Source organism: Lingula anatina, chromosome 1, assembly GCF_051362555.1.
Source record: "Lingula anatina isolate TDL-2025a chromosome 1, LinAna3.0, whole genome shotgun sequence".
Taxonomy (NCBI): Eukaryota; Metazoa; Brachiopoda; class Lingulata; order Lingulida; family Lingulidae; genus Lingula; species Lingula anatina.
Window position 1 is genome coordinate 27,006,579 of NC_141767.1, and position 24,581 is coordinate 27,031,159.

Genomic DNA, 24,581 nt, shown 5'->3' on the forward strand with positions numbered 1-24,581 from the left:
AAAGTTAAATTTGAATATGGGAAGCATATTATATAGATGTCAGCTCATCTTCAGCATTTTCCTCTCATTCCGGAAAGCCAGACAAGGATGAGTATGTTTTTTGACATTGGAATTCCATACCAGCAGTGTGGAAAAGGTTTGTAATGTTTTAATATGATATATGTTTGAGGAATAAGGGTTGCCTTTATACATGGCTGTAAGAAAAACAATATTAGGAAAAAAATCCGACTTTTCCACAATTTACAGTTTGAAGGATTTTTAAAAATGCATTTACCATTATGTCTTTCAGTAATAGGAGTTGCAGGAGTGAGAATCAAGCTGATAGAGGGTGCCACTGATACAATTATTTCTATTACAATGTGTAAGTTATCAGATATTTGCCTTTGATTTGAACTTTTAATATAAATTTGAATGAATATCATCAAAGCACATTTATAGTTGAAATGGTTTATTCGTTTTCAGTAAGATTTGGTTTTCTTTTGATGATACCTAGTATGTAGTAACATGTATATTTATTATGTTGAAGTACTTGTAATAAATCAATTGAAAAGGAAAAGGACTTTAGACAGAAATGTTCCTCAATATTGACCGAAATTCTTGACAAACTTGGACAAAAATATGTCGTCATATATCAATTTTGAAAATTATTCAGAAAAGTAATTTGAATGTATATGATTTAGGTCAAGATAGAATCGAAAGAGATGCCGTCATCACTGCCAAGACCAAAGAAGACATTCTGTAAGATTTTAATTAAAATCTTTTTATCAAATTTAGTAAACTTTGCCATAACAAATATAGTTCAATATAATTTTGGTATAAAAAAAAAACAACAGATTTTCTTTAATCATCAATCTGATAGACATAAATAATTTAATTGTATAAAACATATATTTTCATATTTATTAATTTATTCCTGTCACCCATTAGATTAGGAAAATGAGTTCCAATGATATGCTCTTTCTACTGTTATAATTTGGCCTACCAAATTTCACCTATGAGCCTGAATTCAATTTTACCAGGCAGTCTCATTCTCATATTTTATGGAGTGTGCACAGGTGGATTTATTATTCAGTTATGATGGTACCTAGCTGGTTAGAGTAGGTACCACATATTGGAAGTTTTATATGATTTGCATATGCCTTTGTCTTTTTAGTGATGTGGTGGAGTTGATAGAGAAACTGGTGGCCATGAATTATAATGACATTGATGCATATAGGGTAAGTTGTATGTAAATCAAATTAAAAAAAGATCTGCGTTGAGAAACAACATGCATGTGTAAAATTTTGTGAGAAAAATTATGTGTTGCCTTTAAGTGATTAAACTTTTGTTGTCTCAAAATAGATTAAACTTGTAAAATTTTATGAATAAATTTTTTTGGTTTTTGTCAAAGACATCTGTAGACCGGGGCTAAACGCCCCCCTTAAGCAAGAAACATAACAATTTTCCCTGCTGAAGGTATAGACCGTTCAAAGTGGGTGTTAACTATGAAGGGCTGACTAGACTACAAACTGATACTAACACTTTTGGAAACAAACAAAAGAAAAACCTTATAGGTAAAAAATAGGTAAATTATAAAATCGGCCTTTTTGCCCCATGGCTGGGGCATTACGCCTCGCACCACGGGGCTAAACGCCCACCGTGGGCGTCTTGCCCCAAACTATAGGCGTTATGCCCCGCCTTTGTACAAAGCAAAATAAAATCAAATTATATTTCTACGAGACAACTTAGTAAGCCTTTAAAAGCAACATATAATATTTTGGGGTACTGAGATAATAAAAATACCCATCAAATTTATTCAGAATGAGCTGTAATTCTACTCTTCACCACAGGGCACTGTGATACTTCCAAAATTAAGTTCCTAGTACAGCCACTTGCTTTGGCTTTTCCCCATATAAGTGTTATAACTGATGATATACAATAAAAAACATGCATGAAAGAACACTTCCGCATCTTTTTAGAATTATTTTTTATTTAAAAACGAAAGGGGGCAAAACGCCCAGTGATCAGGGCAAAACGCCCACTATAGGCGTTTTGCCCCATATCAGCATGGGCGTTTTGCCCCAAAGTGAGATTTTGTATATTTTTTCAAAATTCGGCGGGAAAAGTTTTATACAATCTGACTTCATCGAAACTTGTATGGAGGTCTGATACCATCCTATCTGTCACCAACAAAGTTTTTTGAATTCGTGCATTTGGTAGGTGGTGTCACTGATGTTAAGGAAAAGGCTAAATAACAGTAAACAAGGCAAAAATGAACAAATTATCATAAAATGCTTATTTTTTAGTTTGTGGTCATCTCCGTCATGGAGGATAAGTCTGCTGGAAATCGGAAGTGGAAAAAACATCACGAGACGCGTATTTATACGTAATACCTGAAAAAAAGAGGGTGGGCGTTTGACCCCGACTGGGCGTTTAGCCCAGGTCTACCCTAAGTCTGTTGAAAGAAACAAAATATTGTAAATGAATGTTTTGTATATATGTAAGTTTGCCATGGACTAGGTAAATAAAGATATTGTTGAGGTTCAGAAATTACATGTAAAACTTGAAAAAACAAGGCATATGTTCATTTTACAAAAAAAGGTGAAGTTGTCAATTTAAGTCTATGGTAGAGTTTAAACAGAGTTTAAAAATGTGCTGTACTTTGTATGGGCTACAGGCTCATGCTCTGATGCTTACTTTATTGATATTGTACAAAGCTCCTTGAGATAAATCTAACTTGTTCAGTATTTCAGGAGCAAAGAAAAACCTGGTAACAGCCTTAGATGATGTCAGTAACCAGCTCATGCTCTGATGCTTACTTTCTTGATATTGTATAAAGCTCCTTGAGATAAATCTAACTTGTTCAGTATTTTATTTATTTTTTTGTAGATGATTCAAGAAGCTCAGGACAGGAGGTTTGTTTCAGGAGCAAAGAAAAACCTGCTAACAGCCTTAGATGATGTCAGTAACCAGCTCACTGAAGGGAACTTGCGTTCCTGCAATGTCTCTCTCTCCTCAAGGTCGTGCTCTCCAAGTTTTACTGGAAGCCTCATGCCTTCCCCAACCCCTGATCTTAACAGTAACTATATTGTGACTAAGGACATGAGGAGTCATACCCCTGAGCCTAAAGCCCCCTTTACACTGGACGGCGTCCTTTCTGCGTCCAGCACTACGGTGCCATTTGAGAGTTAAAAATTATAATACTTTACGTGCCGACAACTGGCCGATCATTGAGCATTCATTCTGATACAAAATCAATGCTCGTGCCTCCTTATTAAGACCACAGCGATGCCAAATTTCATGGTCGCAGAAAGGACGCAGAAAGGACGCCGTCCAGTGTAAAGGGGGTATAAGAATGGAATAATCGGGCATTTGCCATGTGGAGACAGCACTAAAGATATACTGGCAGATGAGACAAAGGTAAAAATGGTTAATGAAGTGTAAATAAATGCTGATTGCTTCAACAGAGTAAATCAAATATATTTTCAAACATTGCCCTTGACCTATAAAACCCAGTGATTCACCATACCATGTATGATTTGAGTGTAAGCATAATTACTGATTTTTATGTACAGACACAGATGTGTCTGTACATATAGCCATCACCTGCATCTGTCGATGTTGTCGCCTTGCACTTAAACCAATAACACGATAAGTGGAAAACCATTTCTTCTTTGGGCTTGAAACTTACAGAACTGCTGAATATTCATAATACACAGGTCAAATTTGAAAATCAGCCTGATAGAGCCATTTTTAGTGTTGCATATATGTTGAAAAGTGAAAAAACAGCATATATGCAACACTGATATCTCAATAAGTGAGGAACTGTTTTACCTTTTGGCTTGAAACTTACAGAACTGATGAATATTCATAATACGCAGGTCAAGTTTGAAAATCAGCATGATCGGGCCATTTTTTTGGAAGTTATGTTGTTTTTTTACTTTTTTCTGCATTTTTATAACACCGATAACAAAATAAGTGAAAAACCGGTTTACTTTTTGGCTTGAAACGTACAGAACTGATGAATATTCACAATTTGCAGGTCAAGCTAAAAAATCAGCATTAAAAAATTAAAAAATTGTACTGTTTTTTTCATTTTTTCAGCATATACAACACCGATAACATGATAAGTGGAAAACCATTTAACCATTTGGCTTGAAATTTACAGAACTGATGAATATTCATAAGTTCCAAAATCAGCTTGATCAGACCATTTTCACAAAAGTTATACTTTTTTTTTTTTTTTTTTTTTTTTTTTTTTTTTTTTTTTTTTTTTTTTTGCAAATATGCAACACTGATAATGCATTTTAAGGAAAATCGAGTAGCCTTTTGTCTTGCAACTCACAGAAGTGATCAGTCTAAGGGTGATCAGCTTGTAGTAGGCGGGGCAGACGTTTAAGCCAGCTAAGCTGACAGTAATCTAGTGAGACTCCCCACAGGGATAGATCGATCTAAAATCTATGGGAATGGGGTCTAATATACAAATCAAGTTTGAAAATAAGCTTGATCTGTTAAGTTTTTGATGCAGTTACAGTATGCCTTTTTAAATATTATATTAAGTGGTTTTTCTTCAGATTTAATTTTTAGGCATGTTAACAGTCTCATTATGGAACGAACTAATTAGATATGTAAAAGTGTTGTTTTGACATTTTCTGCTTCTTAACAATATTGTTAGTTGTTTATATATAAATGACAGTAAACCTCTTATCGTGCATTGCGTAATAAAGTATCAAAAATGGAAATGTACTCATATCATTGCAGTTCGTCAGATCCAATCATTCACTAAGTTAAGAATCCCAGAATGGAGCAAGTTGGACATTTAAAATTGTTCTATTGATATTTTTCCTTTGACAACATTTTTTTTAATTGATCATATAAAAATGACAGTAAATTGATTATTTTGTTTTATGTAAAAAAGGTGTTGAAAATGGAAATTAACTCTTTTCAATATCTCTTGTTATCTCTTGTTTACATTTGGGGATTTTCAAAGTGTGACTCTGAACTCTATGGGCTAGTCACATTTTTTGAATATCCATTATACTTTTATTTTAATATTAAAAAATTGATGGTAATTATGCTGGTAATAAGCATTGTGTAATATTGCATCAAGATTGAAGACAACCCATAGTGACCGTGAAAGGAAAACCATGTCACTTACTCTTCTCACACTTACAAGAAAGAAACATAGAACTGAAATACAGCTTCTGTTGGAAAATCTGTCTCATTAGTTAATTATCTGGAAGTTATATAGTAATTTATTGTGTATGATAACCAATTTTGACAGCAAACTAGCCTCGGCGACTCCTCTCAATTCATGCACTCATAAATAGTTTTTTTGTGAAAATTGTTATCTTTCACATATTGGAATTTTCAATGTGGGATTTAGAGCTCCCTTGGGCATTACCCCAGTGGTAATCAAATTTTCTTAATGTCCATGTTTTTAATAGTAGATATTTAAAAATTGGTGGTATTTATACAGTTAATCATTATGTAATGTTGCATCAAAATTGACAAAAAACCTACTTTGTGCACTGCCACCATTAACATTATGGAAAGAAAACTGTTACTTTCTATTTTTTTTAACTAGTCTTACAAGAATGATTCTTAGGATTGACGTACAGCTCATATTAGAAAACCAGCTGTTTTGGATTATCATTTTTATTAAATTTATGCATTTTTTGTGAAATGTTCATTTTTCTCATTCTAGCACTTTCTAAGTGTAAACTTGAACTCTGATGGGCCTGAAGCCTTATGCTTTTACTTTCATCGGTGTTACCTGTTGTGCATAATTAAAATTTGATGTTGACTGTGCAGATAAACATAATGTATTATTGCATCAGAATTGGCAGTCTCCTATTTTGTGCACTATTATTTTCTGCTTTTCTTAAGGTGTGACAAATTTGTGTGGTCAGTCTGTAAATTCCCCTTGGGTATTCACTAGGCTAAGTTCAGAGCTATTAAGTCATTTGCCTAATTAAGTGGCCATTAAATGAGATTACATAAAGCACACTTGTTGATATTTCCCTGTAAGCTCCCAAAGGTTAAGCTCAATAAGTGAAGAAGGTTAAGCTCTCTGCTAGATATCAGTGTCCATAATAAGGAAGCAGTGATAATCATACAGGTAAATTTTGTTTAATATTTCAAATAAGTAATATATATACAGGGGCGTAACCAGGCATACGCACGGATGCACCGTGCGTACAATTTTTTTTAGCCAACCATGATACTATTCTCCATAAATTCAGTGTATTTTCACGGAATATAATCGTACCTGGGAATTTTCAAAATCTGTGCGTACAATTTTAAAAGGTCTGGTTACGCCCCTGATATATATATATATATATATGAACTCCCACAACTTAAAGATACTACTGTGCATGCATCAAGGTGTCAGAATCTCCTCCGAGCGCAGCCGAGAATTAATTACAGCTTTGGAAGTAATTAACTGACTGCCCGTAATTACGCCGTGGGGTATTCAGGGATACCGCAAATACATTTTTAAATATTTAGAAAATAGATTTTTCATGTGAACGCAGCCCAAGTGTGCTAGCTATCCCCTCCACGTCCAATCAACAGTAACAATAATATGAAAAACCTCGATACCACAAACACTTGACATGACACCATGATGCTGCGAAATGTTGTTCGTCAACCTAAAAAAATGTTTTTGATGTACTTTTCAAGAATTGTTTAATCTTAGGGGATTACAGAAGTCATAATATTAATGCTTACTGTAGATGTTTGAAATGGAGCAAATGAAAACGAAAGTTTTGACAATTGTAAAATCGTCAATATGTGTTTAGAGATGAAATCTAGATGCAAGCTAGGACATGTTACTTTTTTAATTAAAGTCTGGAATGCCAGCATTCGGATATGTACCAGACCTGCCCAATGCTGAACCCCTGTCGGACCCCCTCCTTAGAAGAGCAAGTGTCTTATGTTTTAGATTGATGAAGATGCCCATTCACTTCCCTCTGATATATCAGGGGCCCTTAAATATGGTATACATGTACAAAATTGTACCTGTCAAAGTGTACCCGTCCACAAGTCTGAATCAATAAGTGCCAGTATCCTGACATTAGCTACATGTGATACGTTAAAAAACTGGTTGTGTTTAATCAACTATCAACAAAGAGGACCATCCGCTTATAATTTCAAAAATGTCTTTAAATATTTTGTGATCTAATTGAACAGTTGCACCCTTGAAGACTTATTGGGGTGACCTTTTGGTACTGATTGTCAGTCATGTGATATTTAAAAAAAACGAGCTGGCGAATTTAAGAACATTAAGATATTGCATTTCTGGTACATCATAGTCATTAATGGAGTTGGTCAATTGTCCTGTGCGTATTGATTTCTTGTAACAAAATTGGTGGATGTATATGTGTGTGTGTGTGTGTGTGTGTGTGTGTGTGTGTGTACGTATGTTCAATTAATACTTTGATGAATCTAAAGCCCTTGCCAAAAGATTTGCATCACTTTTTATTGTTAGACTCAGATCCTTCCCAATTTACAAAATAGAATAATGACAAACTACAAGTACTCAGCAGCATCTTTTTATTCTACAGCATACACATTCATTAATTACAAATGGCTTGTGGCTCAGTTCTTAGAAGACCTCTAGTGCTGCTACTTTTTGGGGAATTGCCCTTGCAAGCATGCACCAATACAGTCCTTAAAGGAAGCACTACACCCGGAGTAACAATTCACCAGTTCCACCACTATTTGCCGAGATGCAACAAGGTCGAGGGGTTTGGTCTCTCTAAAGCTTGTCACACGTGTATTTCGACAGGTGTCAGAACATGCCGTGTTCACGGTAACGCATTCGCTCTGGAGCATAAACATTGTAAAATGTGATAGTAAATCACAAGATGCAATATTAGTCATATTAAAAATTCAAAAACATTCTCTCCCCACTACTTAACTTACAGGGCAAAAAAAAAAAAAAAAAAAATGGTAACAGGTGACATGTACAATTAAAAAGAAAAGGAAAGAAAGAAAAACAAAACACAGTGAGTTATTGATTACATATCATAGAAAAAATTAATCATTTTCAAGTCATATCTGCCTTTTTTGTGTACATCCTTCAAAGTTTTAGAGGACACCTCTCTACAATGTACCGTATCAGCATACCAGATACTAGAAACAGGCAGAGGCATTCTGACAGTAGACAGTGAGTTTCTAATGTCCTCTAAAAACTCTGAAGAAAAATACCCAGAGAATATATATAAATTGTACTTTCCATCTTTGTTGAATTATGAGGTGTGTTTCCAGTTGCATTTTTGCTATAAAATATGCTTTCTTTTACATATTGGACTACTTACAATACAGCCAACAGCATAGGCCACAAATCCGGTAATCAAAAGTAGTGAAAACCAATAACTTGCCATCTTTGTAAGCGTTTCAGATTGTACTTTTTCACAAAAAGTGAGCAGCATCTGCATTAGTTTTTATTTCTGTGTACAAGCCTTTATATAGTTCCATTTCCCCATTACAAGGAATTGTATACAAAATAACTTTCCCTTGTTTTTAATTGGTCATAAGGATGTGAATCTATCATTACCAATCTATAATTCCTAACTGCAGGAATTATTTTTCATCAAATTGTCATTTAAAGAAATGTTATGATTGGTTACCAGGCAAGTGAAATAAATGGATTCAATTTGGGCCCGTTAGTACCTACTTGTTAAAGGTTCATTTTCTAAACTTGTAATCCACAGTTAATACAATGATAAATGCACACATAGTCATTTCATTAAGCAGCATTTTACCAGTCTTGAAATAATGGGGCCCATTGCAATAGTCCGAAGGTTCAATAGTTCAATAGTCCAATGATTCATCGGTCCGAAAGTTCACAAGAGAACCTTCGGACCAATGAACCCTTGATTGAAAAATACGATGAAAATGTTACCATTTTTCGACCAATGAACCTTCGACTATCAAGATGCCCCCAAATAATGCGACTCATCCTATTCTACTCAAACTATTATAATTTTAGCGATGTCTGTAAGGTTTACAAAACGTGGCTCTTATGACGGCTCAAGTTTCAAATTCACATAAGGCTCAGTAAGGTTTGGTACAGAATAAATTGGACGTATGATACTATTGCTAGTACTACGGTATCTGCAACTGTTTTTGATTATGTTGTTTCAAGCTTCAAATTCACATGAGAGTCAGTCAGATTTGGGATAGAATAAATTGGGCATATGATACTATTGCTAGTTCAATCTGCAACTGTTTTTGATCATAATAGATTGTTTTGTTGTCTCAGCAAAATATTTTTTTCTTTCACAAAGATACAGAATAATCTTATTTGGAATTTAAAAAAAAAGCTTGTTTATATCAGGGATGTTTGAGCTAACAATGCCAAGAATCCCTTTGTAAAAGATGTCAGTGATAAAAGGGATATATTTCAAACAGTTTTCCAGCAAAAGAAGCCTGTAGCCAAGGAAGGCATCTACAGCATCCTCTTTATAGGATCAGTTTTATATCAGTTTATCAGTCGGATTCGCATCCGTGCCCCCCCCCCCCCCCCCCCCCCCTCTTCAAATAATCCTGGATCCACCCTGTCAAACTTGCAGCATTTTCTTGGTGATATTTAAAGTCAATTTAAATGTATTGGTATAATTTTGAAAAAAAAAAAAAAACATATATAATCAACCTGAACGTATCTGTTCATCATCTAGCATAGAGTATTGAGTTGTTGTTGCTGTTTTTTTATTAGCATGAAATGGCTGGTGTGTTTTATATACAATCTATAGAATTCATAGAAATGCCAATTTACAAAGAACTATTTTTAAATGACTCCTCCAGAGTTATTTTGGGTGGAATATCTTACACCCCATTCTCATAGATTAGATCGACCTACATTGGATCGACCTAACTCCCTGGGGGTTCACGCTAAATAGCTGTCAGCCGGGCGAACACGAAAGTTAATTACCCCTTAAAGCTTGTAGTAGGCGGGGACGGACACTTAAGGGGGATTATCTGACAGTAATCTAGTGAGACTCCCTCCGGTGATAGATCGATCTAAAAGTTGTGAGAACAGAGCCTTACAGTGAATGGATAATTATGATGTCAGTAGTGAATGAATTTTGTACTTGAAATGGTTGTCATTTATGTTGTGCATATTTGGTGCAATGTGTTGAAACAGTCCCTTAATGGTTAAACCTCATTTGTTTCACCTTGTGACAGATTGGATTTTATGATGGATACTCTGGGGTCATGAAGTCACTGATAGAGGAATCAACAAACAAGAAAACAAAGTTAGAACCTGACCTGCCTACTTGTACTTTGTGTCTTTTTGAACTTTATTGTATTGGATTAAACAATGAAGATGAAGGTGAATATGTGAAAGGCACATATGGAGGTTACTTTTTAGATGAATTCATGTTCATTCCCATATAATGAAAAAGGACACATCTCTGTATAAAATTTTTATACAGTGTGCAAACATGCAATGAAAATAAACACTAAAAAAATTTGTTTATATGAAATTTATTATCTGCAATTCTTTAATTGTTAAATTTGTAATCCATTCTAGGTCTGTTCCCTTCTGAATGTTAAGCCACAGTTTCAAAACTCATCTGTGAAAGGAATATCTTTTTGATGAGGACACTCCACACGCAGTTGAGAATTTCTTTTATGAAAGGGATGATGGCAAACAGGTATATTCTAACATAACAAGGCAGCAAAGCTGTCAAATGTACAGACAAAAAAACATAAAATAAAGATGCAAATAAGTGAAAAATTAAATTTTCACAAAAAACTGTTAAATTGCCAGAAAAATCTACCAAACAGACTGCATTGCCTATTGAAGCTGTATGTTAGACCCATGTTTCTTTCCTGTAAGTTTGAGAACAGTAAGTGACATGATTTCCCTTAAATGGTCATCATAGGAGCAGTGCCCAAAATAGGGGTTTCTTCAAATTTTGATGCAACTTTACATAATGTTGAACAGCATGATGACAATCAAATGTTATTAATAAAATATTAGTTACATGGACATTCAGAAAATGTGACAAGCAAAAGTCTTCAGGATCATGGAACTTTAAAGTCACACCTTGTAAATGCCAATATGTGAAAAATTAAATTTTCACAAAAAACTGTTTAACTGCCAAAAAAAAAAAAAAAAAAAAAAAAAAAAAAAAAAAATACCAAACAGACTGCATTGCCTACTGAAGCTGTATTTTAGTCCCAGGTTTCTTTCCTGTAAGTTTGAGAACAGTAAGTGACATGATTTTCCTTAAATGGTCATCATGGAAGCAGTGCCCAAAATAGGGGTTTCTTCAAATTTTGATGCAATATTACATAATGTTTAACAGCTTAATGACCATCAATTTTTAATTATAAAATATTTGTATCACAGATATTCAGAAAATGTGACTAGTAAAGGTCTTCAGGCCCATGGAACTTCAAAGTCACACCTTGAAAATGCCAAAATGTAAACAAGACAGCACTGTTCTGAAATGGGTTTCTTTCCATTTTTAACACTTTTTTAACATAAAACAAAATAAACATTTTACTGCCATTTTTATATGACCAACTAAGAAAATTGATGAGATGGGAAAACTATCAATAGAACAGTGTTAAATGTCCAATTTCCTTCATTCTGAGATTCTGAACATAGTGGATGATTGAATCTGACAAACTGCAATGATATGAGTTTATTTCCATTTTTGACACTTTATTACACAATACATGATAACAAGTTTACCATGTTTTTTACATAATCAACTAACAATGTTGTAAAGATGCAGGAAATATCAAACAAACACTTTTAGGCATCTTATTAGTTAAATAATGAGACTGTTAACATGCCTAATAATTGAATCTGAAGACATGTGAAAAAACAGTATAACTTCTAAAATAATGGCCCGAATATGCTGATTTTCGAACTCATCCTGCGTTTTAGTAAGATTGACCACTCCTGTGAGTATAATTACAATTGGCCAATCCGTTTTTCTTATATTGTGTTATCAGTGTTGCATTTATATTGAAAATAGTGAAAAAACAGCATAAATTCCCTAAAAATGGCCCAATCATGCTGATTTTCGAACTTGACCTGCGTATTATGAATATTCATCAGTTCTGTAAGTTTCAAGTCAAAAGGTAAAATGGTTTTCTACTTATCGTGTTATCGGTGCTGCATATATGCTGAAAAAAGTGAAAAAACAGCATAAATTCCCTAAAAGTGACCCAATCATGCTGATTTTCGAACTCGACCTGCGTATTATGAATATTCATCAGTTCTGTAAGTTTCAAGTCAAAAGGTAAAATGGTTTTCCACTTATCGTGTAACCGGTGCTGCATATATGCTGAAAAAAGTGAAAAAACAGCATAAATTCCCTAAAAGTGACCCGATCATGCTGATTTTCGAACTTGACCTGCGTATTATGAATATTCATCAGTTCTGTAAGTTTCAAGTCAAAAGGTAAAATGGTTTTCCACTTATCGTGTTATCAGTGCTGCATATATGCTGAAAAAAGTGAAAAAACAGCATAAATTCCCTAAAAGTGACCCGATCATGCTGATTTTCGAACTTGACCTGCGTATTATGAATATTCATCAGTTCTGCAAGTTTCAAGTCAAAAGGTAAAATGGTTTTCCACTTATTGTGTTATCGGTAAAAGTGCACGGCGACGACGGTGCCGACGGCGACGGCGGCGACGACGGCGACGACAGACGCAGATGATGGCTATATATACAGACACATCTGTGTCTGTACATAAAAATACATTAAAACATGAACATTAAAATAAATAAACTTTGTCAAAATATTTAGAATTTTTTCAATGGTGAAATTAATATGACTGGTTTAAGCATAACGAGCAGCAATCTGACATTAAATTCAACCCCTAAACAATGCAGATAGACTTATCCAACACTTTTTTATTTCAGGTTGCCAGGACTGGCACAGCTGAAGGTGAAACCAAGCTCTGGCAGACGTGCAAAATTTGCATACATTGACAGTGTTTATAAATAACAGCTTTTTTACATTGAGACTTGAAGTATAGATCTGAAAACAACACCAACAACAAACAAAACAATAAAAGCTCATGTCTTAACTGTTTACTAGAACAATAAACTTCCAGCACATTTTCACAACATTGGTCAATAGCGTTTTTTTTTTTGGGGGGGGGGGGGGAATTGGTTAATAATTACGTATGTACAGTGAAAAGGAATCTGCTGGAATTGTCCACCAGAGAAATCCAAGCATTTCGTGGATTTATCTCTCAATTTCCCTCATCTGAATTTAGTAATGCTATGAATAATAATGTTGTAGCAAATTTAAAGCTTTCAGGAGTTGGTAGACCTTAAATGTGTGTCATATTGACTGTTTGTTGATTTTGAAACATCACATGTATATTACAAAAAATTCCTCCCACCAAAACCACTCTTCATTTTATTTTGAATGTTCCTGTGAACATCCCTGAATTGATTCTGGTGTCCTACTTGTGTCTGAAACAATTTATTAACAAGTTATCATGTCAGCCACAGTTAAGTGCCAGCCAGCAATCTCTTTTCCCATAAAAAGTGGAACTTTCACCTATTTATGCCAGAGCAGACCTTCTCCCGGTAAAAGGGCAGTTCGTTTTAACCCCAAGAAACCCTCTGGCTTTGGGCCTGAAGTGACTTGATTCCTACTTGCATTCTGTCTATTGCATATGTAAGCTGAGCATTATCTCACACATGTTATTTTTAAGCTGATATTACAGGAGAATTGGAATCTTTTGACTATGTTGACAGACTTAATTTTTTTTCAACTTCTTCCTTGGAGGTTGTTCTATGTCTGAAAGTAACAAAAATGTCATTCAGTTGTGTCACAAACATTTCTGTTGGACTTTTTTAAGTGTTAATTATGTGTACTTGTAGCTATTGCGAAGAAGTTTGTCCAAGAAATTTTTCCAATCAATGTCCAAGCCGTTCTTTTAAGTATGTGTGCATTTTCTGTGATGTAAATGGCTAATTATGAGTAAAAGAAAGAAAATGTTTAGATAATGTTGACAATTGCCATATACCTCCAGTGCTGGACTCCTCGACTGACACTTGCTGGTCATGCTCTTGGTAATGCAAGGGAGGACAAGAAACTCTTTTCTCTTTGTAGTTCTACATAATAAAAAAGGAATGGTATCAGGAAAATGTTCACCTTGCTGGTGTTTGTTAAACACAATGTAACAATGAACCTCTTATTAATTCTTTTGTTACAGATGTGCTAGAAGAAAAATTATAAGAGTAATAAAATGATTTTTACCGCAATAATTTGCTTGGCCTGTAACATCTCCTCTTCTCTACCTAAAGTTTCTAATGTTGGCAATATGTCGCTTTCAATCTTCTGGAATTCAAAGTCGTCTAATTCAAGACCTTCAGTAGGTGGCGCTTCATTCATCAGCTCCAGTAGGGGTATCATCTGCTGTCTGGTCTCTTCCAGGTACGATAATCTGTCCCCTGATGTATCATTATAAAAATATACTGTAAATGGATGCCCTATCAAGTTACTGAAGAATTGCAACAGATGGCTTGTAGAATGTAATCCAGTTCTCTTTAAAATTGGCCCTTCTTCACTACAGTTTATAGGCATTTTCAGTGTGATTTTAAACAAGTTGTTTTACTTGCTTCAGAAAGTAGAGGTTTTATTTTTAAGACCATACATTATCTTACAATAAACGAGACTTATGCTATTTAATATTCAATGTACAAGCTTTATATTGATAAAAATTGTGATCTTTCATTTTTTTTTTTTTTTTTTTGATTAGACAAAAAATTCCAGTTACATGCACCTTCAGCTTCTTCTTTCCTCTTTGACATGAGCTGCAATATGTATGCTCTGAAAATCATAAAGCGCATTCGATATCCCTGGTAGATGGAAGTATATTTTAGACCCATTTCCAGAGCATCAGTTGCCCACTTCAGAGCAATGGCAAACATATCTCTGCTGGACACGGACCCTTCTGATTCCTGGAAAAACAGATTTATTTGCTTTGTGAAATAGCATGTCAATCTGATACTAATATAAAGTACAAGTATCATTGAAACTGATAGAAAACTGTAAGGAGAGATGTCATTAACAAAATTGCCATTGTTTGAATACAAATAAAATATTTTTTAAATTCTTTAGTGGAATAACAACAATACAATGTAAATGTAGAAGTTGAATATGTTTTCAAGAACACCTATAATTACAGCACTCTGCCCTTAACCTATAAATCTAACCTTTTCACCATGTATGGCTCTCTCCATGTGGAGTTGTGCATACGTTTTCATGTGGAGGGCTAAATTAAAGTTTCTAACATTCCATTTACTGTTCAATTCAATTGCTTTCTTGTAGAAATCTGCAGCTCTCTGCCAATGTTCCATTGCTGCTTTCTGATCACTGTAATTTCGATAATGCTGGTAAATACCATGTTCTGCTGTGGCTATATTGACCAAGAACTGTGGGATATCATGATGATTTTTTACTTCTTTGCTAAGAATATCATAACTTTCAGTGTGGAGTTTTAAAGCTGTGGTCTGGGACTCCAAGGTTTGCTCATCAAAATATGCAGATGCCAGCAAACTGATGGCTCTTGCTATATGAGCTTGTGATTTGCCACCGAATCGTTTGAAAATGTCTACTGATTCAGCCAAAGCCTGTTTTGCCTTTTGTGTGTTCTTGAAGTAGTGAAGTTGCAATTTGCCTTCAATGAATCGAAAGAAAGCATACAGCAACAATGATGCTGTGTTTCCTTCACCCTCTGCATGGATTTTCTCAACTTCAGCTTTGATGTCATCTAAGCTCTCTATCACACAACTATATTTGTCCAAATCTGTTGCACTTGATGCTTTCCACAGTGTCATGAAGCAGTATGTCTTCCTATGGTTTTTCTTCTTTGCTTCTTCAGCCTGCTGGTCAAAGAACATAAACCGTTTCAAGGTTACCTCAAATGTTTCCATTATCATATACTGATAAAAGAGTTCCATGAACTGTTTTTTATCTGAGATTTCATAAATATTTCTGTAGGATGGAGATAAAACAAAAAATGTATTCAAGTAAACTAAATTCTTCTGTATTTCTGCATTCAGTGCAACATATCCAGTTTTACGTGCCATTTTAGCAAATTGGCAGAGTTTTCTTTCACAAAACTGTACAATATTTGCTCTTGATTGTTTTCCCTCTGGATAAAGGTCCTTTTCTGCTGGATCCCAGGCTCTTTGATCAGCAAAATCTTGCACCAATGGATGAAGATAATATCGTAACTCTCTCCTCCGGTTCCCATAGTACATAATGGGGACCAACTCTTCCTTAAAGCTGCTGTCATAATCATCAACCTCTACTAGATGGTGACACTTGAGAATATGAAGGTCTAGTTGCACATCATAATCATGGATGTTGTTCCCTCCCATAATGGCCTTTGCAGCATCAAAATCAAAACTTCCGCTGAATACAGACAGGCGGACCAAGCACTTTTGCAAGCGGGCATGTAAGGCTGAAAACATTTCTTCCAAGCAACAATTCACAAGCTGAAGAATTTCCAATTTTGACCCACTGTATTTGTGCAACCTTTTGATCATCTCTGCTGGGGCAACTTCACCACACTGCATTTCACCACTTATTATCTTCAGTGCCTGAGGACTACAGCCACATTTTTTGGCCAGCTTTCTACACTCTTTGTCAGTCATCTTAACCTGTATTTAAATGAAAATTTGAAGCATGAATTCAATTTAAATGCTGTGTCAAAACAAAAACACAATGTTATCACTGATAATTTGTTTAATTCTTGAAGAAAAAGCATGAAACTTCAACATCAATAATCAAATAAATAAATATCACACACATATCCAAACTATAACTTTTCAGTTATACTGTGCCACTCTGTTCCCAAAATACGTGACTGTTCTCAACTTAATGCATGCAACATTTTTTTTTACAAATCCACATTGCACATCTCAGTTTATACCTTTGGGGTACATTGCCTGAGCAATTTCATAGCATCTGGTAGATCTAAAGGCTGTAACTCAAACTCCTGTAGTTGGCCTTCAAATCTTGACACCTGAATGTGGTTGATAATGGCTTGCTGTGAATCCAGCTCATTCTCAATAATCAGCTTCTCACGGGTTGTCATTATAACCTTGAACTAAAGCAATATACAAAAATCATCAATGTTTTTATTTCATCAATCTTGGCACATAATAACATTTGAAAATAACATTACTTGATTTTAATTGGGCAGTATTAATACTGTGAAGAGAGTGTATTGTGAAGCAAAGTACCTTTGTGTTTTTGATTTGTTTCAAGAGGTTGTCAATAGCATGCAGAAATGGTCCTTTAGATTTCTTCATTAGCTCATCACAGTCATCAAGAAAGAGAATGGTCTCTGTAAAAACAGATTTCAAATGTGATTGATTGATTTCATATAGTACAAATTTAAATAGACTAGTCCTGTAGGTAACTGTGAAATATGTTTCTAGCTCTTCAACCTCCACCTCCTCCCAAATAAATAAATAAATAAATAAATAAATAAATAAACTAGCCCTTTTTCCATATAAAAAAAATGTTTTAATAAAAGTATCAAATTTGTAACAGACAAACTTGATTACCTCTTGTTTCCATTTGAATAATACTATACAGTTTACTAGCCATGTCTTCTTCACTGTAGAATGTCATGCTAAGACCCGTTATGCCCTCTGTATCCCCTGCTTTAGTTGTCAAAACCTGCAGCACATTTCCCAAAAACTCTTTCACAGTTTCTTTGGATCTACAAAAAAGTTGTTCTTAGACGGTTAAAAAAATATATATATTTTTAATAAACAAAAGTTTTGATAAAAGTTTTGCATGACTAATTTAAATGTTTTTAAAGTCAATATCCATACTCACCTGAGTTCTACTTTCTTGATTCTACATTTCATTTGCCAGCATATTTCGGTTGCTAAACTTGATTTTCCAATACCACCAAAACCACAAATACACACAGCTGAAAGTAGAATAATTCTGTTATTGCAACTTTCTGTAATGTACTGTATTTACATACAGGCGTATTACTAGTAGGTCCTAAAATATTTCAAAGTTGACAAACAATAAAGGTAATTTACTGAACCTCCAGTACTTTTCTCACTTTAGAACCTGCAGTTTTATTCTATGCAATTACTGATAAATTTGAGACAGTTTTACCCCTCAAAATGGTTGCTACATGTGCTAGTATTGCCATTAAAATTGGGGGTAGTGTAAATAAAGAAATTGTATTGTAGAAGTGTTGATTGTTGTTGTTTGACCTATGTGTCCATGAGCTTGCCAGAAACAGCAAGTGACAAAACTTCATACCTTTGGTTTTATTAGTTTCTTCATTCATTATCAAACTTCCAATAATATTGTCAACATAACCCCCTCTTCCAACAAACAGTTTATCCCTCTTCACTCTTTCAGTCTCAAGTTGCTTTTGATATTCATCCAATAAATTGCTGAATGCAACACTGCCAAGATCCACGTGAATTCTTAAGACATTTACAAAGTCCTTCAAAAGTTCAACAAAGTCCTCTTCATCTGCAAACTGGTTGTATAAAGAACTAAGGAAAGAAGAGGCAGTGTGTGTTTTGTAATATTCTTTCCCCAGCCTATCCTTTGCAAGTACTTTCAACTTCTCTAAATCATCGTCTTGTAAGTGTTCACTTAATTCGTACAACAGTTCCCGAAGTGGGTAGACCTTTGTGGTGCCAAAACCTACTGACATGCTAGTTGACATTTTCTTGGCCTAAAATCCCCGATTACTGAGCTTCATTTGGACAGTACACAATATGAACCAGTAACCAGGAAGTTTTTGTTTTAATGGGAAATAGTTGGTCGCCGATACAGTGGCAGCGCAAGCTGGGATGCAAACGTGGCTGCATGGATATCATTGAAATTGTAACGTTAAAAATACAAATATATAAATTATTAGTATCAGTTTTAACACAATACAAATAAAATACACACGCAATAAATAAATAAATAGATAAATAAATAAATACCCTGCGAGCAGGAAAAAAAAAGCAGATCATATGCCTGTGCTAGTGTACCGTGCCCCTTATGCTAGTGTCATTTTTCAGGAAGTAATGTGGTATCACTTTAGGTTGAACTGTTTGAAACTATATAGGGCCCTACATGATAGCATTTTGTCAAGTTAAGTGGAAATGATAAAATAAAAGAATTCTCTAAATATGCATCTAAACTTGTAGGCCTATTGTGAGAAGTTTTAACAAAATAATTATAAATGTTTAAAACCCCTTTTCAAATAGTTAAAAATAGGATGGCTGAAGTAACTGAAAAGTTTGAACAACACAATCAGCAAGGAGGGGCAATTAGGCCAAAAAGACGGGGGTGAAAAGATCACTGATATATGCCTTACATGCAGTCATTCGAAGATTTTAAGGTATTGTAATGAAATTTGGATTAATTTAGAAAAAAAGTGTTTTTAATAAATGCTGATATTTTGATAAACCACCCTTGTTTGTTTTGGCACACACACACACCCACGCGCGCGCGCACGCACGCACGCACACACACACACACACACACACGAACATCTTCGGATCAAGTAAGAAAGAATATAAAAGACAAGTGAAGAATGCTTAATTTAAATCATTTTTTCTAATTACATCACATAAAGAGTGATGTACTTTTTGTGCACCCTGCATCGTCAAAAATGGATGAACAGTCCTATTAGCCTATTTTACGTTAGGAAGCGACCCAATATTGTATCCCCAAAAGTAGTTTTACTCATTTGCGATGATAATTTCACAAACGCTATGCACATTCTAGAAGAAAAGGGAGCGCTGAATGTAAGACAACCAGCTATTACACCACAATAAATATTCTTGCTTGTCACATTAGATAGAATACTGAATGCAAAACCGACTGAAATAGGAGAAAAAAGCGAATTTGTATGCATTAATTAATTTACAGTCAACCTGCAGGCAAAACATTTGAACCTGGAAGCACTGTATATACTTCCATGATTTGATGGAGGAAAATGCTTACTCATCAAATCCGCTTAAGGCTGCCTTTTTCATTTACATATTTTTATGGGTCATTTTTTTTTTGCAAAGTGCAGTGTTGGTGTGTATGTGTATGCTTGTAAATGAGCTTGCATTAAATATTGCTTGTCGACACTCATCAAATAGCAGACGAGTAGGAATCAAATTAAAAATTATCCGAGGAACCGATGTGAAAAAGCTAAGAGCTAGCCCCTCTAATAGCTAATACACCTATGAAAAGTAACCAACCATCACTATAGTGCTCTAACCTCTAAGTTACAATATGCAGACCTATATGGGTTTTTGAGGTTACCTCTGGCTTAAGACAAATAATGTTTTTCACATCACGTAAATTGTTGTTTTTGAGCGCTTCCAATTTAGCACTTCGCAAGACGTAATGCACATTTTATACGCAAGAACAGTGAATTAAATGATGTGACAGTAGGGATATCTAAGACGGTAAAAAAAATCCGGGAACAGTCTCTTTAAAACCCTCGAGCGATTACCCGAGGCTTGTTAGTAGTTTTATATGGGTGTTTTTATCACTTTAGAAACAACTTTTCCACACAGTACCGTTATATTTTTGTAAGTGAAGGTGCCTTATATTGGTGTATCATCAAAACGGGGGAAAACAAAAGGTAAATGGCAATTTTCAGTAATTTTTCTTGTTAACTTGTTGGAAATGCCTTTTTAATAACTGTATTTCTTTGTAAGGTGGCCAGTTTGTTTCATTTGAATTGTAAGCTCACTTTCACTGACTACAAAGCTTGTTTTGTGTAAGGAATGAAATACTGTTAAGTCATATGTGAAAATAGTTACAGTGGATCTCAGTTTTGATAGACAGAAAGTTTTCATTTATGATAGATCCAGATATTTGAGCTATCATAAATGACTGTTTCTTGTGATAATGTTCAGTCCCACAGTGAATTCACGCATATTGTTATCTTCCTGTCTGTGGTCTTAATGTCTATGTTAATGAGAGAGAAGTATTTTTATTTCCATTCCTCGCCGCGTGAAATACGTGCTCTTCCTCTTCTATATCGCGTAGCTTCTTAGAAGAAAACATCTTCTTGTGGTGGACAGCAATCAAGGACTTTGTAAGATCCATTATTGTAAGTTACTACTGTACGGTCTTATTTGCATCATACCTTTAAACTTCCTACCTGAGTAAATGACGCACGTATGTTATTTATTATTATTATTATTATTATTATTATTATTATTATTATTATTGCATATTTTCTTGTATTTTCACCATTGTTATCATTTATAGTGTTTCTGTTTAACTGATCAGTTATCCAATATTTTTTTCAGACATATTGTCTAATACAAACCAAAAATGAGACCGCCACTGGTGATATTTGGTCTATTGCTGTTGGGTCTCGTATTTTACCTCGTACTTTACAGAGAGGAACTGAAAGGCGGACTTCCTCACTTAAAACAACTGCTAATTATAACAGAGAAAACACCATTTCTAACACCAAAACTTGAAAGACACGACAGAAACATAACAATAATGAAATGGCTGAATCCAAAAATGTTCACTGAAATCTATGTTCTGTCAGCGTATTATGACGACAGACCGACGCTAGACCCGAAAACGAAACCGGTTGTGCGCATAATCGGAGTAGCAGATAAAGGAACCATTGAGGACAGAGGCGAAAAGCTGTTCTGTATAGTATGGCATGACGTTTCGCACAACGACAGTGTCTTGATAGAAATGGAAGTGACTCACCTCGGATCTGGCGCATATAGCCATGGTAGATACTTTCGCCAGTACATATTTATTTGCCCATTAACTAATATTACCATTATTAAACCGTCTACTGTCTCAGTGACAGACGGTTTATTCCATAAACAATTTGATTGGAAACTCATGAAAAAAGTTTTTCCCAGGATTCCAGTAAGGTATCCAGAGAAACCCACAAAAAAGATGGATTTCGGCCAATGCACAAGTATAACATATTGGACAGTAGATCCATACCGCGTTGTGGAGTGGGCAGAGCTGCATAGGATTTGGGGAGTGAAAGAGATGAACATATACGGTAGCATGGTTAGTGAAAAAACGGAGAAAGTGTTCAGACATTACCATCAGGAGGGTTTCCTCACGTACACGATTGTAGAAAGGCCAATGAATCAAACCGATGAGGCGATATTTTTTCTCATGTCATCACCGGTGATAAATGACTGCATATACAGAAATATGTACCGATATAATAAGATTATAGTAGTGGATTTGGATGAAATGATCGTGCCTCGTGGGAATCTGTCAAATTATCCCCAGCTTTTAGATGCGATAGAATCGTCAGTTGAAACCAGGCATCCATATCGTATGTATAATTTCCGAAACCTATACTTTTTTTTCGAATTACCTCAAAATGAGAAATATCCAATACAACTGAGAACGCTGCGACAAATTGGTCGTTTGAGGGATATAACTCCCTATGGGACTGCAACTAAAAGCATAATAGATCCCATGGCATGCACAAATATGCACAATCATTTCTGTTGGCGCTTGACAAAACTGAGTGATACCCATGGCCATTCCATTGACGTGCATCCCGGTTTTGGTTTAAATCAACACTACAAAAAGTGTCATTTTGATCAGTATATGGTGACATATAATTTACCACCTTGTAAAGAAGCCCTGAAAAATTTCTCGGTCGATTATACCATGCTTCATTATAAGGACCTGCTTCTACCCAATGTCGAATCACAATGGATTAAATTGGGGCTGTGAATCAATTGAATAGTTTTTTCTTTGATCAGGTACCTTAAAGATTTAAGTGTGATATTCCATTCACGTCCAATCAACAGTTAGTTCCCAACTGAATTAAAACAATAGTTAACAAAATGGGACCAGATGCTGCGGCAAGTTGTTCGATTTATGAAATATGTATTTGATGTATTTTTCAAGAGTCGTTTAATCTTGGAAGATTATAGAAGTCTTAATATCACCCCGTCTGCCTCCCTCTACCAGGGCGACAGATTGATTTTCAACAGATATTCACAGATATGTCTCTAGATAAAAAGACGGTCATTTTGGTCTGTTGTTCCCGTTCACTACCCTCTGAAATCAGGGGTCTCTAAAATGGTAAACGAAATAAGTATTAAATATATTCGATTCAAAAATAATTTTGTAACAAATTACTATCGGATCCTATGGTCAAAGTGTACCCGCCCGCAAGCCTGAATCAAAAAGTAATCTCACATTTGCTACATGTGCCACGTTAAAGTAACTGGTTAATCAATACGTGTTTAATCAATTATCGACGAAATGACTGGTGCCTAAATGTGTTCTCAGATGGGCCTACCACTCTCACGCTTATATTTATCAATATGATTAATTTCTAAAAAAATATCAGGTTCATTGTAAATTAGTTCGGCAAAAAGTAGCTAAAATCACACTTAAACTCTGGGAATTTTATCAAAAATTAAAAGTAAAAAGAGAACAGGTTTTTATTTATTTTATCTAATTACCATCCGCCAATTAATTATCTCAAAAACGAAGGCCCTATTTATAAAAATATATCCCGTGTAGGGAAGGATTGTAAAGCTGCACCCTTGAAGACTAATCGATGGTGACCTTTTGGTACTGATTACCAACAATGTAATAATAAACCCAAAAGAAAAATAACAAACTTAACAAATTTAAGTAAAGATTTTGTATTTCTACGTATACAAGTGGAGTTGGCCAAATGTCTTGTGCGTGTTGATTTATTGAAACAATATTCGTGGATATATATGTTCAATTGGCACCTCAATGAATCTAAAACCCTAGATAAAAGATTTGTGTCATTTTCTACTGTTAGCCGCAGAAACTTCCTAATTTACAAAATGGAATAATGACAAAACACAAGTTTTAAGTGGCATATTTTTATTCTAAACGGCATACAAATCCATTAATCACAAATCACTTAGAAGACCTCCAGTGTTGGTACTTTTAGGGGAATTGCCTTTGCTAGCATGCATCAATACAGTCCCTCAAGGAACCATTACATCGGGAGAAACAATTCACCACCTCCAAGTCTAATTGGCGAAAGACAGCGTGGCTGAGGACTTTGGCCGTTCTTAGGCTTGCTGCACGTCTTTCTCGACAGGTGTCAGCACATGCCATATTCGCAGTACCGCATTCCCTCTGGAACATGAACATTGTATTTTAAGTTAATCACGAGATGCGATATTAAAAACCCCAATACAAAGCTTTCTCTCTACTGCAACACGAGTTTCACACAGGATCTGCCTACTCTACTTAACTCACAGGGCGAAAAACGGTAACAGGTGACGCCATTAAAAAAAGAGAAATAATAAAACAATGGCATTGTGAGTTATAGACTATATATCCGAGAAAAAAATTATCATTTTCAGCAGTCAAACATGTCTTTTTTGTGCACAACCTTTAGAAGGAAAAAAACGTTTGAAAACTGGAAAATTAATCTTAAATGATAGTCTTTTTGAACGTTTTTAAATAACATATCCATCTTATATAGGAAATAAAGATATGGAATTCAGAATATATATATATTTTTTCAATTTTACAAAATTGCCTGCAAACCAAATTTGACTATCACAATAACAATAATATTTGAGAGAAAATAATGGCCAGTGTCAATTTG

General features: G+C 34.8%; 3 protein-coding genes across 3 annotated transcripts in view; 2 read left to right on the forward strand and 1 right to left on the reverse strand.

Moving 5' to 3' along the window:
• Positions 1 to 13,083, forward strand: part of LOC106157122 (protein LTO1 homolog) — a 37,131-nt gene extending 24,048 nt beyond the window's left edge. The window contains exon 7 of the mRNA XM_087000756.1: positions 12,880 to 13,083. The gene's annotated coding sequence lies outside the window, so the exon portion shown is untranslated. The remainder of the gene's footprint in view (positions 1 to 12,879) is intronic.
• LOC106168441 (uncharacterized) lies at positions 646 to 3,334 on the forward strand. Its single transcript, XM_013547485.3, has 3 exons — positions 646 to 738; positions 1,154 to 1,217; positions 2,869 to 3,334. Exons 2-3 carry the CDS (start codon positions 1,188 to 1,190, stop codon positions 3,169 to 3,171), a joined length of 333 nt encoding a protein of 110 aa, XP_013402939.3. The 5' UTR covers positions 646 to 738; positions 1,154 to 1,187; the 3' UTR covers positions 3,172 to 3,334.
• LOC106159146 (uncharacterized) lies at positions 12,851 to 18,779 on the reverse strand. The gene is made up of 10 exons (XM_013535351.2): positions 18,278 to 18,779; positions 17,834 to 17,930; positions 17,557 to 17,714; positions 17,230 to 17,333; positions 16,917 to 17,093; positions 15,193 to 16,644; positions 14,760 to 14,937; positions 14,234 to 14,427; positions 14,001 to 14,088; positions 12,851 to 13,771 (listed from the first exon to the last, which is right to left on the reverse strand). Exons 1-10 carry the CDS (start codon positions 18,693 to 18,695, stop codon positions 13,731 to 13,733), a joined length of 2,907 nt encoding a protein of 968 aa, XP_013390805.2. The 5' UTR covers positions 18,696 to 18,779; the 3' UTR covers positions 12,851 to 13,730.
• Between the last annotated feature and the right edge of the window lie 5,802 nt (positions 18,780 to 24,581).